This window comes from Silurus aristotelis (assembly GCF_946808225.1).
Source record: "Silurus aristotelis genome assembly, chromosome: 29".
Classification (NCBI taxonomy): domain Eukaryota; kingdom Metazoa; phylum Chordata; class Actinopteri; order Siluriformes; family Siluridae; genus Silurus; species Silurus aristotelis.
The window spans coordinates 6,306,447-6,328,330 of record NC_139602.1 but is presented as its reverse complement, the minus strand read 5'-3'; the positions used below and the strand labels follow the sequence as shown (position 1 = coordinate 6,328,330).

Here is a 21,884-nt window from a genome sequence, read left to right as displayed (position 1 = left end):
AATGGTGTTTATGAGATGTAGGATTTATATGCAAAGAAATCAGAGAAAATCCAGAAAAGCTTTCTGACCTGGGAGTGACCAGAGCTAACGCAAGCACCTTGCCATAGAATCCTATAAAGATAAATGTGATGGACAGAGTCAAAGAGGAAAACGGAAGCGTGGTTAGTGACCTGACTGGAGAATCTCAATGATGTGGTAAAGTCCTTCCATTACTAGATTTGATCATATTTAGTTGTTTAATGTTCACACAGAATTTGAAACAGCTGTAACTATAAATGTTCTCATATTATGTCATATTATTAGTCATTTCTGAGGTAAACAGTAAATGTACAAAACCGCTTCTTGTCCCGATAACAGCTTTAATAATTAACCACATTACAGCCTATAATTCTGTTCAACCCACATGCACTTTCACACTATCGACACGGAAGCACAAAGTTTATTCAGAAAAAACACAACTGGGTTTAGATCTAAGCTCATGCACACACTCTTACTTCTCCCTCGGTATCTTTCTGTGAATGCATAGAAAATGGCCAAGGCCCGTGTTTTAGTAAGTCAGCTTTCAATGGATCAGTTTATCTGTCCAGTGTGTCTGGATCTCCTGAAGGATCCAGTGACTATCCCCTGTGGTCACAGTTTCTGTAAGGTGTGTATTAATGACTGCTGGGATCAGGAGGATCAGAAGGGGGTTTACAGCTGTCCTCAGTGCAGAGACACATTCACTCCAAAACCTTTTCTACACAGAAACAACATGCTGGCTGAAGTGGTGGAGAAACTGAAGAAAACTGAAGTTCGAATTGCTTCTCCTGATCACTGTTACGCTGGACCTGGAGATGTGGAATGTGATTTCTGCACTGGGAGAAAACACAAAGCTATCAAGTCCTGTGTGGTGTGTGTAGCATCATTTTGTGAAATTCATCTAAAACCTCATCTAGAAGTTCCTGCTTTGAAAAAGCACACATTAATAGAAGTTTCAGTAAAACTACAAGAGAAAATCTGCTTTGAACATAACAAACTGATTAAGATCTACTGCAGAACTGATCAAACCTGCATCTGTTATTTGTGTACGATGGATAAACATAAAGGACACGACACCGTCACAGCTTCAGGAGAAAGAGCTGAAAAACAGGTGAGAAGAAGAAAACTTTCTAAAATTAATTCATCCTGGCTAATAGTTGGCTAATAGCCAATTTAGTTGGTTATATGATTTATAATTTAATGATTTGAATTTGTCAAAAAACAAGAGAGAGACCTTAATGGAAAAAAGCAAAATAAGGGGGAAAAATAGTTTTTATCCTTGACACGAGAAAGATCATGTAGAAGACTAAAAAGCAGAATTTGATCCTCTGGACTTTGGTAGGCAGTCAAGATGTATGGACAAAAGTTTGCAAACACCTTAGCATAAGTTTGTAATGTGCCTTTTGAACATCCCCGTCAGGAACTGTGGGTTCAAGCTAGGTTTTTCCTATCTTGCTTCACTTAATGACGATAATTTCTTCCCCAGTCCAAAATGAACTTCTATTGTTTTTACCTGGGTCTTGTAAGTTGTGTGTATTTATGTCCCTCTTTTGTGCCTTTCTTTTGCTTGTTTGTTGTAATGTTGTGTGGTTTGTTTCCTGAGTTTGTTTACACCTGCCTTATCCTGAGGTCCCCTGCTGCTCGCTCTACCTCTAGAGCCATGCTAAGGATGTCATCCTGCCTCCCATCCTACCCTATCAATTAATCCCAAGTTTTTCAATAGGGTTGGAATCATGTTGATACAAGTTTTAGCCTGCTTTTTTCCAAGATGGAGGCACGGCAGTAGCCCACAGTGGCCGCTCCGGCCTTAAAAAGGTGCTATTTTTAAGTTGTAGCCCTTCTTACGCAACAGATGGACAACCGAGCAACCGGTGTTTGCCATTTGCATTGTGGACGACCCCATCCTTCAGGAAAAAGTTTCTGAAGCATTTGGGCCCTCACATCCAGACTGTGTAACAGTTTTTCCCCTCAACCCGTCAGGCGCCTCAGCACACAGAACTGAAATGAACTCACACATATACACACACAATCAACTGTGTGTTACTGAACTGCTACCAGCCTGAACTCAAACATACACTTAATACTCATTTCAATTCCTTCACATTCATACACATCCGTCTTCTATATTTACTATACTATATTTCTATATAAGTACACTTTTGTTTACAGTTTTTTGCACATTGTACTGTATATAACTTTATACAAAAGGTTTATAATTTATAACCTTTTATAACCATTTATAACCTCCTTTAGTTTGTAGCTCTGTGTTCTGTAGGTACCTCTAAGTTGTGTGATGTACTGTAGCTCTATGTTGTTTTATGTAGCACCAGGGTTCTGGAGAAACATTTTCATTTCACTGTGTATAATATATATGGCTGAAATAACAATAAAAGCTTCTTGACTTGACTTGACTTGTTGAAGTGAAAGGAAAATTTCATGTTTCTTTTCCCAGATCTGTACATTTGCCTCCAACTTTGTGCTAACAGTTTGGGGAAGTACCACACATGGCTGGAAAAGTCAGGTGTCCTATACTTTTGTCCTTATAGTGTATCTAATCTGTCAGTTAGATAGCAGGACTTTGATCACAGAGAATCCTTATAATAAAACCCCATGCTATAAAATCTCCAGAACAAAACACAAGTACAAAGTTTAACACATACCAATATCTATATAATTTTATGGTCTCCATAGCAACACTAAGAATATGCCATTCCATCAGGTGCTTGGAAAACCAGGTCATTTTATCAGATAGTAAGCTGACCTAATTCTTGGACGCGTAACATGAAACCTATACCTAACCAACTAAAACAACCTCAGATCATAACACTGCCCCCACAGACTTGTAATATAGGCACAAGACATGATGGTTGCATAATTTCATCTGCCTCTCTTCTTACCCTGAGGTCCATGTCTCTCTGAAACAATGGTAAATCTGGATTCATCAGGCCATATGACCTTATTCCATTACTCCAAAGTGCAGTCTTAATGCTCTCTAGCAAACTTTTTTTGTGTCCAATACCTTCACTGAGAAATGGATTCTGTGAAGCTGCACAGTGTTTTTTTTAATTCCCAATCCCTTGAGTTCTTTCAGACTGTGAATGTGGAAATGCTTTATCTTTCACTATTGCACACAGCTGGATGCTACCAGTTCATTTAGCATTGTGATGAAGTAAAGCACGCACACACGGCAGCGCAAACACAGCTCTAAAAAACAGTTGTAACAGCTACCTCAGATTTATGAAAAAGCAAAAATGTATTATTTTGTCCTCAGAATGAGCTGAAGGAGGAGCAAATGAAATTCCATCAGAGAATCCAGGAAAAGCAGAAGAAGGTGCAGGAGCTGAAACAGGATGTGAACATTATAAAGGTGAGCAGTGAGCAGAGACAGATCTGCTCCTAGAAACACACACAACATGGAGTCATTGAAAGTCCTGATTAGAGAAAGAATTATAGATTAGTAAATGTGTGTGTGTGTGTGTCCTATATATAATTTTGCTTATTGTTATATATATATCGTACCAGCTCAGTGCACAGACAGCAGTAGATGACAGTGAGAAGATCTTTACTGAGCTGATCAGTTTAATTGAGAAAAAGCGCTCGGAGGTGAGGGAGCTGATCAGAGATCAGGAGAAGGCTGAACTGAGTCGAGCTGAACGACTCCTGGAGCAACTGGAGCAGGAGATTTCTGATCTTCAGAGGAGAATCACTGAGCTGGAGAAGCTTTCACACACACACGATCACATCCATTTCCTCCAGGTAACCCTCATTGTCTGATCTACAAAACCAGCTGTTCCTTACTCTAAATCACCTGCCATTAAGGGAACAATAAATGTCTCTGTCTGACATCACAAGTGTGTCTTTACTCTGTGATCATTTGATTCTCTCTATTTTCAGAGTTTTCAGTCTCTCCATGTCTCTGCTGGACGTGGGTCTCCCTCGGCTGACAGACCAAATTTGAACACATCCATTATCACTCTCCATCAACAACACTTATCAGATAAAATTAGGAATTATTTTTCAGATCTGAGGAAGAGACTCGAGGAATTCTGTGAGGAAAAGTTCAACAGAATCCCCGCACAAGGTAACAGGAGCTGTTTCCTTGAAAAAAAACAATATCATTGAAAAACAATGATGGACGTCTTTATTCAGAGGTGGCAAAAGTACATGCATCCTTCACCTAAGTAGAAGCGCAGATATTCATGTTTTAAAAGACTCCAGTGAAAGTTGAAGTACTGATTATACTTTTTTACTCAAGTTAAAGTAAAGAAGTTTGGGCTCTGACATGTAATTAAGTAAAAAGTAGCCATTACTACTAGCTGTTTTAGTGTCGCGCTGGTAACTGGACGTCACGTAATATTAATATTAAGCCTGTCAATTGATTAAAATATTAATTTTTTTATATAATTGATGAATGAATAAATTAAATTGGATCGAATACAATACTTAATTAAATTGATGGCATGATTGTCACGAGTTAACAACATTAAACGTAACTCAATCGTATATTTTTTATCTGTTCTAAATGTACCTCAAATTAATCATTTTCAACTTTTTGATAATCAGCATGGTCATATTCGATGTGAAATATTTTATTTGAACCTTTACATTTCGAGCTTTCTATTCATATATTTATTATGTCCATGTGGCAAGTATTTACTGCGATTCAGGTTGTTTTATGGATGTCTGTGAAGAGAGATGACAGAGACGGCAGAGAGCACATCCTGTCCGTTTTCTTGATTTTACAAAAGCACAGCATTTGTTGTTATTATGAGCGTACACAAAAAAAATTGACATTTTACAGATTCGAATGATGTATTCCACATATTTGTACGATCACAAAAAGACTATTTAAGTTCGTTTCAGCGTTATGAGGAAAAATGCCACGAAATGTACCGGTGTGTTTGTCGACCCCCAGAGGCACAAATGTGAGCATAATGACGGAGTTTATTTCAAATTAATTTGTGTTAATGCGTTAATTTTGACAGCACTAATTAATACATTAATACAAAATGAATACGTTATCTTATTCAATTCAATTCATTTTTATTTGTATAGCGCTTTTAACAATGAACATTGTCTTAAAGCAGCTTTACACAGATAAAGTGGTGATTAAAAGTGAATATGTTCTTTATAAGTAATGAATGATGAATGTATCCAGGCTGAACGTCCACCATATAGAACACAAGCAAAGAAAAGATGATGATGATCAGGTGATGTCTCTGTTCTCAGTCATGTTTACATCACTGACTCTCTCTGTCTCATCAACGTTAACCCCAGAATTCTTACTGCCTTCTGTCTTGCTCATTGTGAGCTTCGTAAACTAGTCTACATCTGTGGTGTGTGAGAGACAGGAAATGATACACCAGTGGATTGAAAAAGCTGCGCAATGACAAGAAATACGTCCGGAAAACGGTTTACCAAATAGAAAAGTAAAATACTGATACCAGAAAAATCTACTTATTTACAGTATTTGTACTTTGTTACTTCCCACCTGATGTAATGTCGAGGGGTCAGTCTTCATTTCTGAGCATCAAAGTTCTGCACAGTTCAGGGTTTTTAACATTCACCTGATTCCAGTCTTGATGTTGAACTGCTGATGTGAACGAATTTGTGTTTGAGCTTAAAAACTCTGCACTCTGGTGCTTCAAGACTGAAGACTTGTACATGACCTACACACATTTCTGATGTACACACGTATATGATGATTGATATCAATCTCTGATTTTATGAGTTTTATCATCTGACCACTTTATTTCCACCTCCACAGTTCAGTTGTTCTGCTCAGAGCCAGAGAACAGGGATGACTTTCTGAAATGTATGTTTCACAGACATATATAAAGATATAATAACAGATAACAAAAATATATATAGATATATATTCTGTTCTCATTGTTCAGTTTGTTTTCTATTTTATTTTAGATTTCTCTTATCTGAATTTGGATCTCAACACAGCTCATTATTACCTCATTCTGTCTGAGAAGAACAGAGTGGTGAGATATAGTAAAATAGAGCAGTGGTACTCTGATCATCCAGAGAGATTTGACTCCTGCATTCAGGTGTTGAGTAAAGAGAGTGTGTGTGGACGCTGTTACTGGGAGGTGGAGTGGAGCAGTGATAAAGGTGTGTACATATCAGTCTCATATAAAGATATCAGCAGGAAAGGACGAGATATCGAGTGTAGGTTTGGACGCAACAATCAGTCCTGGACTCTGCGCTGTTCTTCTTCACCTCTTTCTTTCTTTCACAACAACATTAAGACTGATCTCAGAGTTCCATCACCATCCAGAATAGGAGTGTATGTGGATCACAGTGCAGGAACTCTGTCCTTCTACAGTCTCCTACACTGATGTCAACAGTCTCCTACACTGACTCAGAAATACACTTCGCTTTTGATCATCATCACTGCACCCCGCAACATTTTATACCCGCCACAAATGGACATTCGGTGTAACCCAGATGAGGATGGGTTCCCTCTTGAGTCTGGTTCCTCTCAAGGTTTCTTCCTTATGCCATCTCGGGGAGTTTTTCCTTGCCACAGTCGCCAGTCGCCACCGGCTTGCTCATCAGGGACAAACTTACTCATAAAGAACATATTCATTTTTAATCACCGCATTATCTGTGTAAAGCTGCTTTGAGACAATGTTCATTGTTAAAAGCGCTATACAAATAAAAATGAATTGAATTGAATTGAATTCTACAGCGTCTCTGACACAATGAAGCTCCTCCACAGAGTCCACACCACATTCACTCAGCCTCTTTACGCCGGATTTGGGATCAACTGGGTGGCTGGTTTTATGTTGGTTCTATGCTGATCCAGAATAAACAACAAATCCATTTGATCAATTAAATGGATTATACAATTTATGATTATTAAAAAGGAAATTTTGGAAATGACCTGTAAGACATGACATGATTAAAATGGAATATATATATATATTATAAAAGGAAATGTTCAAATTATATCATCACTTACTTTTAATTGTTGAGTTGGATGACATGTAGTTAACTCATTGGCCACTTGAACCATTCTCTTCACATTGAGTTGGGACACTTCTTTTTCCAGGTTGATTCAAAACATTTCCAGTTTACTGGAACTTCATTATTTTCCTAGTGGTAAAAAAATTTAATTTTCCATGCTTTTTTCAATTTTTTAATAGCCACTAACTAATTTGTTCTACAATCTTTTTACTGAACATCACAGCTATATTCCTTGATCTTACTGTAGGAGAGCTTTCGGTTCTGGGAAGTAGTGGATCGGCAAAACGTTTTGGCAGAACCAGAACTTCTCTCACTTCTATCCTTTGCCTCTGATCACTGCAAAAGAGAACACAGATTAGACAAATTTCCAAAAGGTGTGTGATTCTCACCGCTTGTCTCCTCCAGCCTCACCCTCCATTCACAAACCTGTGTAATTGTGTTTCCACCTGTGTCTTTAACAGTTTTTAAGTCCCCCCTTCTGTGTCTGTTCATGTTGAGGAATGCTGTGGAAAAAGTGGCTTTGTTTCATTTTTTGATTAAAAGAAAAAACAAAAAAACAAAAACTGTAGTTGGCTCTTAGGGGTATAAAACAAATTTCGAACACAACACAAACATTATCCTTGTTAAACATATAACTTAATAAATACAAGTACAAAAAAAAAATTAAGCGTATTCCATCTTTCCATACATTTTTCATACACATGGGTGGCAAGAAACAGGAATTATGACATGACTGTTCAATTATGAAATGACGTCCTTTTTTACAGGGGTATAAATAAGAGGTAACCATAAGCACCACTTTGGGAGCAGTGGGTAGGGAATAAAAGGCAAACTGGCGGTATCTAGTGGTGAAACTGTGTCAAGCACAGTTGTCGGAACTTCCAGATCCGGGCACGTTTTCATGTTTTGGCTTGTAAGAAACTTCTGAGCTGGTTTTGTTTATTTATTGCATTTGTGTAGATTTTCTGTTATGATTTTGGGTCTTTGGTGTACCATGCTAGAATTTCAGTACTGTGGAATCATACAATATGTGGCGGGACGGTAATTGGTAAGAATTAACACTAGTGTACAACTAGAACAAAAAGCAGACTACACCACCCCATTTCTATGAACGGGGAAATTTAAACCCAAAATAGAGCACACAGGTTTGTTTCCACTAAACACAGAAGACAAATATAAATACAAAAACACTTATTTCACAATAAGGATAATTAGTTAAAATGTAAAAAAAAAACCTGTTGACCAGGCAGAAATGAAATAAAGGAAATAAAATACTTTCAGGCTGAGGCTTACCAGTAGGGTGGCTAGCTGCACAGTGAGTATCTTAAGACACACCACTCACCCAAGTTCCACGCACACGCTCTAAGTGAGGGAGATGCAATGGTCACGGAAAAAAACAGAGAAACACCACCACCACAGGGTCAAAACCGCTAGCTTCCCTCACTGGAGGCCTTCAGCTCCTGAAAAAAAAAAAAAACACAAACACAATTAATTATAACATACAATTAAACAATTTGCATTGGATCAAGTTCAAACCATGGATGACAAGTATGGACCGTTTACTGGCCACAAATGGTCAAACAGAGGCTGGAACTCCGCTAGGTTTGAACCAAAAGCTCATAAACCTAGTCACAATGGCTCAACAAAGGGTTTAAAAAAAAAAAACGAACAAAATCAAAAAAGGAAAAAAAACAAAACAACCAAAAATAATCAGCTTTCAAATCAAAATCACAAAAAAACCAACACGTTAATCAAGGAGAAAAACTAAAGAAGATAACTGAAGGGCTAAACATGCGCCGATAACGGCACATCTCCTGTTAAGTGACAGCTCGAACTAGCCCTCCTTTAAGCCACCAACATGAGCGTGGAGCAACGAAACAGAAACAGACAAATGCAATACAAATGGTCAAAGTAATAAAACAAACAAAAAAAAATAGCAGCAGAACAAACAGTGCAGTCTTAATGTTGTATAAGGGGTAACTTATTTGCCCTGCAGTCCACAGTAAAGAAATGCTCGCGAGCAATTACCCCCACTAAAATAGACAAAAATGAAGGCAAATCAGTCAAAGACACCAACCCAATAATGTTTAAGGGACTAGATATACATACCCAGAAGTAGCTCGCACACAGGTTCAGTTACTCGCAGTTTTATCCAAAATCAACGAACTGCAAATATGCAGGTGTTCCATCAGTGCATACACAGACTGCAATATGATCAAAGCATAAGTTACGAGTCACACCGCAACAAAAATTAATCCACTGGAATTAACATACCTGGAGTGAAAGACAGCCTGTAACCAACAGCAACGTCGCACCAACCCTAAACACAACCTGCATAAACATTAGCAGCAATGTTAGCCAAACAGCTAGGTACATACGCCCACAACCGACAATGATTGTATCATGCACACTCAGGTGGCATAAACTACGTCTTAAATATGCCTGGAACGGCAGCCAATAGGCTGTCACACCAGTCATTCAGGCGAAAAAGGGCGGTACCTAAGTAACAACCACGTTTACTAGGGCGGTACCTAGACTGCCCTACTACAAATAGATGAATCCAATTATGAGAACTACTGTAAGTTAACGTTCTCTATGTTAAACATGCAAAATCCTTAAAAAATATAAAAAATGGTTACAAGTATACCACTGATTAAGTCTTTGATTTGGGGGTGGATAATCAAGCAAGAGGTAACACTGATAAGGAAAAACCTTGAGTGAATCCTATTTTGGGTAACAACTAATAATGTGATTTGAAATGCATTCCTCTTCTGCAATTGGATACTACACGGTCAGAAACGTGTTTCCCTGGTGATTATATGACTCCGATTAAGCTGCTTTCCAAGATGGACTGCCAAAGCAAGCCAAAGCTTGAGCTTCATCTGAATACATCATTATCCTGAAAGCAGTATCCATCAGGAAATTAGCAGTTCTACTCCACCTGGCTTCCTGCATGACTGAACAAAGGTGTATCTGTTCTTGCTCCTCTACTTGTTGGTGATATCTCCATCCTAATGGACCAGGAGCAGGAGACTATCGCAGAGGATGAATAGATCGTCCTCCAGTTTCCTTCCTAAATAACTCCCTGGTCAAGAACCTGAAGAAGGAGCTGGTTTTGATGCTGGAGGAGCAAATCAAGCAACTGCATCCAGTGGACTGAAGCGATTGCACCTGCAAGGACTGTGCCATGATTTCCGCTATCATCACCATGAAGCAGAGTGCGACATCTGCCATACTGGAAGAGCTACCAGCTTTGGAACTCGAGCCAGTGAACTCTCAACTGCTTGGTTGTAAGTCACCCTGAATAAGGGTAAATGGCATAATGTCCTTAATGCCATAAATTCAAATGTATGGTTACCTGTATATATATATATATATATATATATATATATATATATATATATATATATATATATATATATATATATCTTGAAAACTCAAGAATTGTTGTTAATGTGCGGCTGATGAACAGGACACATTTTGACACTTATTAGGACAGAACAACAAATCGGTTGAAGCGAATTTATTTTTACCTCAAACTTTCTTAACAAAGCATATGGTGACTCGAAGATCACTATAAGAATGCAAATAAGACGTAAACAGGCTGTTTAGGTGACTGGCAGCATGCAGGAAAAAACTGTTCTGATTTCCTGTATATCTCAGAGATTGTTGCATATGATTCCAGTTCTTATCATCCCTTGCAGTTGTGGTTGGAGAAACTACCATCATAGATTGATTGCACCTTCTCATATTTCATAGCATATTATCTATGAAAAATGGTAAAGGGAGGGGTTTATGTTTTTGTGGTAGAAGTTAATAAAGGTTTAATGGTGCAGTTCACACTTCCTCAACTTCTGCAAGAAATAGAAACCCTGGCAGGCACTTCTTATGTTTGTCAGGATTCCAGTCTGTTCCAACCTTTTCTTCCATTTTTCTTTTTTTTTTTTTTGCATTTTGTTGGTGTCCTAACTTTCCTACCCCACCAGATGTCGCCAGACTGTTCCTAAAATCCTCCATCACGCCCAGTGCTTCAGAGCAACTGTTTCCTATCACAAGGGTACTGTATGTATTTTTGTTTGTCCGTTTCTTGCTTGGTTTTTTGTTTTGCCTAACCCACCATGTGTATCCAAGTAAGAGCAAGTCTTTCTCTTTCTTGCTTGCCTCTTTACTTTGCTACTTTTCTACTGGTGTGTTTTGCAGCTTTTTATTTGTGCCTTTCAGAGTGCTTTTATTTATGCCTTCTTTTATTTTTTTGGTTCTATTTCAGTGGACTGTTTGTACTTTGCCTCCCTCCCTCCCAATGTTTCTGACATCTGCTTCAAAAAAATAAACTGAAACATGGACTCTGCTAAATCTCGAGTCCTTTTTTGCACTTGGGGTCCACTTTCCCTCTTGTGGCACACAGACGACGCCAGTTTTGAACCCTGGTCTTGACAATGATTATAGAGGAACTAAGTAAGGTCATCAGTAGTCAGGGGAAGATCAGATCATTTCGGTGTTTTGGTTCTTTGAATCTCATTCATTAAAATTACTAAATCTTTTTTTGAGTCATTTATTTCATTTTATTCCTTTGATCAGAAATGACATAAAATGGTACATTTTTAATGGGTAGATCCCCCAACACGTGTACATACACAAACATATACTACAGTTCCAATAATAGTTTCCTGTGTATTGCACTGCATAGCGTATGTATGGGAGACACATGATTAAAGAATGAACAATTACGACTAGAAGAGTCGAGAGGTACATTACAAATTTCTGTTTCGCGCATAGCCTACAGAGATTTTGAGTTGCTTTTCTCATGGCGTCCAGTAGAAAATGAACGCATCGCTATTTGAGACGACTCATTCTACTGAGTCACATTAAAGACGTTTAAAATAAACGAATCGTTCATGAACGACCCGTCACTACTTATTAGTAATGTGAACAATATCATTCCCTTCATTTTGCTGGTGTTAAGAGAGACATTGTTACATTACTGTAGTACAATTTAGTTTGTAATCTTACACCGGAGAAATAAATATCTACCTTAAGTTGAGCATAAACGTGTTGAGTTTAGTTCTCAGATTTTCTCTCTCTCTCTCTCTCTCTCTCTCTCTCTCTCTCTCTCTCTCTCTCTCTCTCTCTCTTTCACACACACAAAGCCACTCCTCTGTTTTGCAGGAAAATAAATTCCCCTCATTTTCTCTTTCTCTCAGTCAGTGAAGGAGTGCAGAAAAATGGCAGAGGCCAGTATTTTAATAGATCAGGATCAGTTCAGCTGTCCAGTGTGTCTCTCTCTCCTGAATGATCCAGTGACTATCCCGTGTGGTCACAGTTTCTGTAGAGTGTGTATTAATGACTGCTGGGATCAGGAGGATCAGAAGGGTGTCTATAGCTGTCCTCAGTGCAGAGACACGTTCACTCCAAGGCCTGTTCTACGCAGGAACAACATGCTGGCTAAAGTGGTGGAGAAACTGAAGAAGACTGAAGTCCGAGCTGCTTCTCCTGCTTACTTTTATGCTGGACCTGGAGACATGGAGTGTGATTTGTGCACTGAGAAGAAATACAAAGCTGTCAAGTGCTGTCTGGTGTGTCTAGCCTCCTTTTGTGAAACTCATCTGAAACCTCATTATGAACTCCCTGCCTTGCAAAAGCACAAGTTAGTCGAAGTTTCCGGAAATCTACAACAGAAGATCTGCTCACAGCACGATAAACTGCTTGAGAGCTACTGTCGTACTGACAAACGCTTTCTCTGTTTTTTCTGTGTGATGCATGAGCATAGAAATCACGAAACAGTCGCTGTCGCATCAGAAAGAGCCAAAAAGCAGGTGAGAACTGAAAACGTGTAAGCCATAATTAATTAAATAAATATATATTCTTATATATTCATATGTCATAGAAAGAACATTTTAAGGATCTCATCAAAATTTTTAAATGTTGCTTGGCAGAAGGATTTGAACTGTTTTAACCTAGTACTTAACCATTGGTGGACGTACACAAACAAAATACGCAAACCATGTAGTCAAGTTAAAGTAGAGATACAGAAGATAAAATATGACTACATTAAAAGTGTCCCTTTAAACTTTCATTTGAGTAAAAGTACAAAAGCATTTGCTTTCAAATGTATTCAAAGTACTAAGATTTATTACAGCTATAATGTTCCTATTATCATTTTTGCCACAAGACTCTTAACACACTGATCTATTAATAGAATCAAATTAATGATTTAAACACTGATTAATATCTATAAGAATTATGATGAGGCCAAAACCTTCTTTTCAACTACTTGAAAAAAAAATCGTATGTAAAAAAGGTCATGTGTGTTGTGGCGAGTTCGAGTCTGGAGTTTCTTCCATCATTTATACCTTTCTAAATGTTCTGCTTACTGCTGAACTGATGATGAACAATATGTTGGTGATCTACTTAAGTACAGTAACAAATTACATTTACTTTGTTACTGTCCACCACTGTACCTAACCAAGTGTTATATATGTCTTTGTGGGTACATTTTTACCAGCAGTTGAATCAAAACATAGTTGAAACGCAAAAAATTTCAATTTAGTTCCTTCTAAAGTAGTTCCTTCTACTATTGTTAAAAACATTCAAACAATTAACAACAACAACTTAAATAACCCAAAAAGATGTATGTATACAGTGTCGCTGATGTGCCTGCCTGGAAAGATGCGTTTTCAAATGAGTTTTAAAAGTGAGATCCCATAGATGGCAAACGCCTACAAGGAACAACTAAGGACAATGAGGACATCGATCTAAGAGTTTGAGAAGGAGTGTATGTTAAAAGTAGGTCTGATAGATACAGTAAGAACGACCCGGGTTATAAGAAAAAGCATGGTTTTAAACGGTCTTCTCTATTAACAGGAAGCCAGTGTGGGTGATATTGTTAATATGTGCTTCGAAAAAAAGACTAGTGTGTACAAGTCCATGGTACGTAGGTAATATGCATGCTGTGTAAATACAAATCAACATTTTCAACCATATACAACATTCTTCTGCTAATCATTGTGAATTTCCTGGTGGAAACCGGTTGAATTTGAAATTCCTGCTGGTTTACTTCTCCTTATCTTCTTTCGTCATTTATACATTGCCAAAAAAACAAACAAAAAAAACAATTTAGTTCCTTCTAAAGTAGTTCCTTCTACTATTATATAAAAAAGTCTACTATGTCCAAGATCATCATACAGTATGTGTGCTCTGTAAATCCAGGTGATCCCAAACCTCTGGGTTGCTTGTAAATCAATCACCAATTGAATGAATGTCCATCTATCTGTCTCTGTTCTTACACTAACAAGTAATGGGTTTTCAGATCCAGTCTTGGCCATCATCAATGACAGAAATGGTAGAAAACATAAAAAGATCATAAAAGTCTTCATTGACACCAGTAGTAGCTCATCATTTGCTAAAGAAGTCTCAGTGTGATGTACTAGGTGGTATCAAAAAGTTTAGAGATTAACTCTGTTTACAATAAAGTGGAGGTCCCCTGGTGGTCTAGTGGTTAAGATGCAGCGCGACCCGGGTTCGATTCCCGGTCAGGGAACCATCTCCAGCCACTCTTAGTGCCGGTCCCAAGCCCGGATAAATTGGGGAGGGTTGCGTTAGGAAGGGCATCCAGCGTAAAACATGTGCCAAAATCAAACGTGCGGAGGATCCGCTGTGGCGACCCCTAACGGGAGAAGCTGAAAAGAAAAGTTTTACAATAAAGTACTTCATTTATTTGCGCTTACACACTATCAGCTTCAAAACGGTCCCCTTGCACAGCAATACAGCGCCCCCCAGCGTTCCTGACACTTCTTTTTTCGAAGCGTGTCAAGCACCTTTTGCAATCTTGTTGCAACATCGCCATATTTCAAAAGTATGTCAGGTTAAACATCTCGGTGGCAGACTTGCCCAGATTTTTACACTTCCTCTTTGTTGTAACTTGATGAAATCGTGGGAACAATCGTAATGGTCCCGCATGTGGTCAGAACAGCATTGTTTAGCACCATTAGTTTTAAAAACTTTTGATACCACCTCTTATATTGCTGGCCAGGTATTTAAACCTGGGGTATTTCCATCTCCACACCACCAAGCTCAGTGGTTAAGGTGCTGGATTACTAAATCGGGGGTTTAAGCCCTGGTATCGCCAAGTTGCCACTCGCAAGGCCTTTCACCCTCTGTGCTCCAGGGGGCCCAATATCATTGCTGAACCCAGCTTCCGAACCAGATAAGAATTTTAGTGTGCCATTCAGGGAGCCAACTATAATCAATAAAACCAGGTCTTGCAGCACTTATATAATAGTTAGTTGTGGTTAGCTTGGTGTACTCATCAGAAAGATCTAATATAGTAACCAATCGAGAAAGACAGAGTGCTGACTATAGTTGTAGTTCTTAACCCTTATGGCCTATTGTAATTGTAACCTTTATTATATTTTTTGAGAACTTTTTCCCCAAATACCTCCACATGTTCTCTGCCAAGGCTTACCATGGTACGAATAAAAAAATGTATTCCTTCGATATTTGTTTTGACTACCAGTACTTCGCACATTTTTAAATTTTTTCACATTACGTCTAGCATTGGCAAAACTTTTCTTTCTAGTGGAAATATAAATTCATTACATATAGTCAAATATAGTTTTTTAATAGTTTTTCAACAATTTCAACAGTGCAGAGTAATGGAGACTGTGTTAGAAGATGAGAAATGAGAAGTGAAGAAAAGAGTGCAGGCAGGGTGGAGTGGGTGGAGAAGAGTGAGTGATTTGTGATAGAAGAGTATCTGTGAGAGTGAAAGGAAAAGTTTATAGAACTGTGTTGAGACCTGCGATGTTGTATGGATTAGAGACAGTGGCATTGAGTAAAAGACAGAAGGTGGAGCTGGAGGTAGCAGAGCTGACGATGTTGAGGTTTTCGTTGGGAGTGATGAGTATGGACAGAATTAGAAACGAGTTCATTAGAGGGACGGCGCATGTAGGACGTTTAGGAGACAAGGTGAGGGAGGCGAGATTGAGATGGTTTGGACATGTGCAGAGGAGGGACATGGGGTATATCAGTAGGAGAATGCTGAGGATGGAGCCACCAGGAAGGAGGAAAAAAGGAAGACCAAGAAGGAGGTTTATGGATGTGGTGAGGAATAACATGCAGGTAGTTGATTTAAAAGAGGCAGATTTAGAGGACAGGGGGGTATGGAGACAGATGATTCGCTGTGGCAACCCCTAATGGAAGCAGCCAAAAGAAAAAGATGAAGATAGTGAAGATAATCAAGCTTTATTCTGCAAAATAAACTGCAGGTTATGAATTCGAACATGCCTAATCTTTGCCACACTTGCTCAATTGCCAAATACCTTCACCTGGTTTCGAGTACACACCCTACTTCATGTGAATTTACATGGGCTTGTTCATACTGGGCTTTGTCCTACCTACATTTCCTTTTACCTTTATTTTTAGAAGTAACCTAGATATAGTTTGATTTTTAATACTGCGAAACTACATTTGAGTTAGCGATCTGACCTAAAAACCTTGTCCATCTTTTCCTCATTCCATCTTCACGCAAACGTTCCCCATTCATGTAATTCCAACCTTAATCTCTTTTTTACCAGTTAGTTTCCCGATGCACTGTTGAGTCTGTGACAGTGTTTATTTCTGACAAATAACATATATAACAGTATAATTTAGTCAATTGGTTGCTCTGGAATGTTTTGCCAGATTACTTAAAAGTACTTGTTCAACCTCCACGTCAATTTTTCTTTGGTTTGATCCAATTGTGAAAGCTTTGCACATTCGTAAATTGATCTTGTACAGTTGTGTGCCGTTTCCTACAGGTTTTATTCCACAAAACATCTCGGCATCAGTACATTGCATAAGTCATTGAATGCAAAACGGTTAAACCAGTTGTCGTCATCTGTCTTATAAAAGTTCTATTAAACTTTTTTTGGTATATGAATTGATGAATTGTGCAGATAAATCTTGAATGTCACTAATAAAGGCGAGTGAACGGCATCAAGGGATCAACCAATGATCAACCAGTTCTCTAAAACAGGTCAAAGATGAATCCCGTGAACCTTCATTTGGCAACAATTACAAATTTACAAATTAAAATTTCTGAAAATGGATGAGCAACTTAGAAACGAACAGACCAGTATATTACAGTAAAAGTGTGACTCCTGTCTTGCAATCTATGTAAATCAAATATCCAATCAAATCAATGAATTTGTGCTGCTGAAATTCATAGATGCCAAACAGAAGGAATAACAAAGTTGTGAATTTACAGAATTTAAGTCAAAGGGACTTCATTCTGGTAGGACTGAGATGTTCATTGACACAAATACTTACTTTTGATAGACGAACTAATGATTTTGAGAAAATGACAGGCTTTTGCAAGAAATCCAATGTGTTCCAATGTGTACAATTTGTTTTGAGAAATTTGGTTTGCAGGTTTTGCACTTACTGGTTTGCAAATAATAATGAGAAAAACTGTAATCACCATAATCCAAACCCGACATCAGGAAAGACTGAAATCGTACAACATCATACTGACAATATGATTAACCCTTTTTTGACAATCTTGTCTGTGAACAATGACAAAAGGACGTGTCATTCTGATGGCAATGAGATGTTCATTGTTACAAATATTTACTTTTGAAAAAATGAACTAAGGATTTCAAGAAAATGACGGAAATCCACACCCATTTTCTTTTCATTTGGATACCACTTTGTGCAGCTTGGGGACGGTTTCTCATCAACGCCTTGGGTGGTTCCATGAAATTCCGGAGTAAGAACGGGAGCTTTGAGGATGGATTTGGACTGTAGTTAATGTCAACAGTCTGCTACATTGACTCAGGACTACAGTTTGATTCTGATCACCATCACTGCACCCCACAACATTGTATATCTGCAATAAATGGACATTCGGTGCAACCCAGATGAGGATGGGGTTCCTCTTGAGTCTGGTTTCTCTCAAGATTTCTTCCTTATGCCATCCTGGGGAGTTTTTCTTCGCCACAGTCACCACTGGCTTGCTCATCAGGGACAAACTTACACTTATAAAGAACCTATTTACTTGTAATCACCACATTATCTGTGTAATGCTGCTTTGAGACAATGTTCATTGTTAAAAGCGCAATATAAATAAACTTGAATCAAATTGAACTTCCACTTACTGGTTTACAAATTTTAAGAATAATTTGAGAAATGCTTCAAAGCAACTGAGAAAATTGTTGTTTAAACAGTATAATGAACACGACACACACATATTTAAAATATTATATGAAGTAGTAGCTCAGCTGTTAAGATCTTAGACATCTGATCAAGAAGTTCATGAGTCCACGAACCACCTACCGGATAGTTGTGAGTTCAAATCTTAGCCACGCCAAGTTGCCGCACCTGAGCAAAGAATTAGCTGCTCGGTTGCATTGGATAAATGTAAGACGTTGTCTGTAAATGTAATCTAATGTTAATCCCAGCACCAGCAAACTGCCACTGCTGGGGCTCTTGAACAAGGTTCTTAACTTAGTTTGGATAAGGGTGTCTGAAGGATGCCATAAACCATAACCACTACAGAGTATTATAACAAACTCTAACACATACTTACATACATGTTGGTGTTTAGGATTATTACAGCTACAAAACTCATAATTTCATAATGAATGTGTCCCTCAGACTGAACTGAAGGAGGAGCAGATGAAATCCCAGCAGAGAATCCAGCAGAAGCAGAAAAAGGTGCAGGAGCTCAAACAGGCTGTGAACAATTTTAAAGTGAGTAGTTACACACAAACACAGTGAATCACAGTAAGGGATGGAGTGGTGGGTCAGTTTGAAATTGTGTGTGTCCTAACAGCTCAGTGCACAGACAGCAGTAGATGACAGTGAGAAGATCTTTACTGAGATGATCAGCTCCTTGGAGAAAAAGCGCTCGGAGGTGACGGAGCTGATCAGAGATCAGGAGAAGGCTGAACTGAGTCGAGCTGAACGACTCCTGGAGCAACTGGAGCAGGAGATTTCTGATTTTCAGAGGAGAATCACTGAGCTGGAGCAGCTTTCACACACACATGATCACATCCATTTCCTCCAGGTAACACACACACACACACACACTCTCTGATTTACACACTCTATTTTGCCACCTTTCTTATTCTCTGTGATGTTCTTTTTTTTTCCTTTGTAGAGTTTCCAGTCTCTAAGAGTATCTTTTGAATGTGAGGACTCATCCAGCATCACTGTCAATCAACATCTTTCATTTGATGACGTGAGGAAATCTGTTTCTGATCTGAAAAAGCAACTCGAGGAATTCTCAGTGAAAGAGTTGACCAAATTCCCTAAACATGGTGAGAGAAACTGTGAAGTTGGGCAACCTTGACATTTTTATGTAGCACATAAAGGAAGACACAGAATTTAGGGTCAAACACTATTTGAGTGTGTTTTCAGTCAAATAACTATATATGTTATCTGTATTCCAGTGTTGTTACATGTCATATTCACGTAGCAGCAGTGGTGCTGAGACAACACGCTTAAGAAACAGTTTAGCAAAGAGAAATCTAACTATATATATATATATATATATATATATATATATATATATATATATATATATATATATATATATATATATATATAACGTTTCCTTTTGGTTGCTTCCACTAGGGGGCACCAAAGCGAATCATCCGTCTCCATACCACCCTGTCCTCTTTCACACCAACTCTACCTGCATGTCTTCCATCACCACATCCATAAACCTCCTCCGTTGCCTTCCTCTAAAATATTGGTCACAAATGATTGGGCGCTTTCTAGATAATAAAAGTATAATGCATATAATAATATATATATATATATATATATATATATATATATATATATATATATATATATATATATATATATATATATATATGCTTTGCAAATATGTTCGAAATGGTGCATTATGATACAAATGCCAACTTTGTATCACGTATCACTTTTATTTGTTTGTGCCTTTTACAGCACCTTCTTTTTCAGCCTCCATTTTGTTTCTGTGACTCCACAGTTGCAGCAGTTCAGATGTTTTTCCCCTCAGAACCGAAGAGCAGAGAAGATTTTCTGCACCGTACGTGTAAAACACACAAAGATACTCACAGATTGCCATCTCACTCTACATCTAAACATATTATCTAACATTTCCATTGTTCATGTGTTTAGATTTCTGTGATCTGACTCTGGATCCCAAAACACTACACGATCACCTCATTTTGTCTGAGAAGAACAGAGTGGTGACCTATAGTAAAACAAGGCAGCCGTACTCTGATCATCCAGAGAGATTCAACTACTACAGCCAGGTGTTGAGTAAAGAGAGTGTGTGTGGACGCTGTTACTGGGAGGTGGAGTGGAAAAGTGAGAGAAGTGTGTTTATATCAGTCTCATATAAAGATATCAGAAGGAAAGGACGGGGTGATGAATGTCTGTTTGGATACAATGATCAGTCCTGGAGTCTGCAGTGTTCTTCTTCTTCTGTCTTGTTCTGGCACGACAATGTTAAGACCGATCTTAGAGTTCCATCATCCTCCAGAATAGGAGTGTATGTGGATCACAGTGCAGGAACTCTGTCTTTCTACAACGTCTCTGATATGATGAAGCTCCTCCACAGAGTCCACACCACATTCACTCAGCCTCTATACGCTGGATTTTGGCTCAGCTCTTATGGATCAACAGTGAGGTTAAATAAAAATGTAGTAATGTGATTTTATATTCACATTAGCAAATATAATATCTTCTTTCTTTTCTGAGAAACACATGCATGTTCCTTTTGTTTCTGTGCAACAAATTCCATGATACCTAACACTCCAGACGACTATCTAAAGAACTCCTACAGAGCTGGACTTACACTTCAGCTTATTGTCTTGTTGTACGGCAAAGTCGTTCCAATGAGCCGCAGTCCAGACAGAATGGAATGGTAGCCATGTTGGTTCAATTTAAATTAGCATGCGCTCAATACAAACAGAAATTTGTGGAATTGTGGCATAGCTTCATTTATACAGATTCTTGTCAAAAGAAATTTTGTGTCATTTTATTTTTGAAAAGATTTTTGAGACAAGACTTTTAAAGATTTCGATTATTGATTATCTTTAGATTTTTTAATCCCTTTTTTTTTCAGTACCTCTTACAATATGCACTTGTTTCTGTCAATGAACATACAAAAATAAAACACCGAAAAAAAAAATCAAATGGACAATTTGATAATAACATAATACAGTAAGTCACCACAAACAATAAATGCTGACTCTTCCTTTCCTCTTTTGTACGCGTATGTGTACATAAATTCTTATTAGGTATCAGTGCGCCAATGTATCTTTTCCAGTAGAGGGCAGTATTGATACATTTGTTACGTGTTATATTGACAAGTAATTGGTCCCCTGGTGGTCTAGTGGTTAAGATGCAGCGCTCCCACCGCTGCGACCCGGGTTCGATTCCCGGTCAGGGAACCGTCCCCAGCCACTCTTAGTGCCGGTCCCAAGCCCGGATAAATTGGGGAGGGTTGCGTTAGGAAGGGCATCCAGCGTAAAACATGTGCCAAATCAAACGTGCGGAGGATCCGCTGTGGCGACCCCTAACGGGAGAAGCCGAAAAGAAAGTTTTTATATTGACAAGTAATCAAAAGAGCTGATGAGGTAATAAGCAAAACTGAAACTTATTTGTAACTTCTGAACTTAATAATTGCTCACAGTTATTACAAAAATACAACATTATATAAAATGAAAGTAAAATGATGGAAATGAAAATTATTTTTTTTGACTAGTCACAAACTTGCCTCCAGGTTTTCTTTTTCTGAACCTTCAGGAAGATTTAACTTGATGGAGTCCTAACCACTGGTTTAAAAACGGTTTATTTAGCAGTTGGTCCAGTGCACCCTGGAACAGCACCATCAGCACTTCTGCATGTTGCCTATT

At 38.3% G+C, this 21,884-nt stretch overlaps 2 protein-coding genes across 3 annotated transcripts in view; both read left to right on the top strand.

Annotated features, from left to right (window-relative positions):
- The window catches only part of LOC310722610 (uncharacterized protein), a 676,055-nt gene that overhangs the window by 608,827 nt on the left and 45,344 nt on the right, over positions 1–21,884 (top strand). The gene's annotated exons all lie outside the window — the stretch shown is intronic.
- LOC310722959 (E3 ubiquitin/ISG15 ligase TRIM25-like) lies at positions 420–21,191 on the top strand. Its single transcript, XM_083535772.1, has 14 exons — positions 420–1,129; positions 3,290–3,385; positions 3,541–3,774; positions 3,913–4,099; positions 5,786–5,833; positions 5,938–6,351; positions 7,458–7,510; positions 12,198–12,809; positions 18,628–18,723; positions 18,806–19,039; positions 19,133–19,292; positions 19,609–19,763; positions 19,945–20,047; positions 20,140–21,191. The coding sequence occupies exons 1-14, from the start codon at positions 530–532 to the stop codon at positions 20,676–20,678; spliced, it is 3,531 nt and encodes a 1,176-aa protein (XP_083391898.1). The 5' UTR covers positions 420–529; the 3' UTR covers positions 20,679–21,191.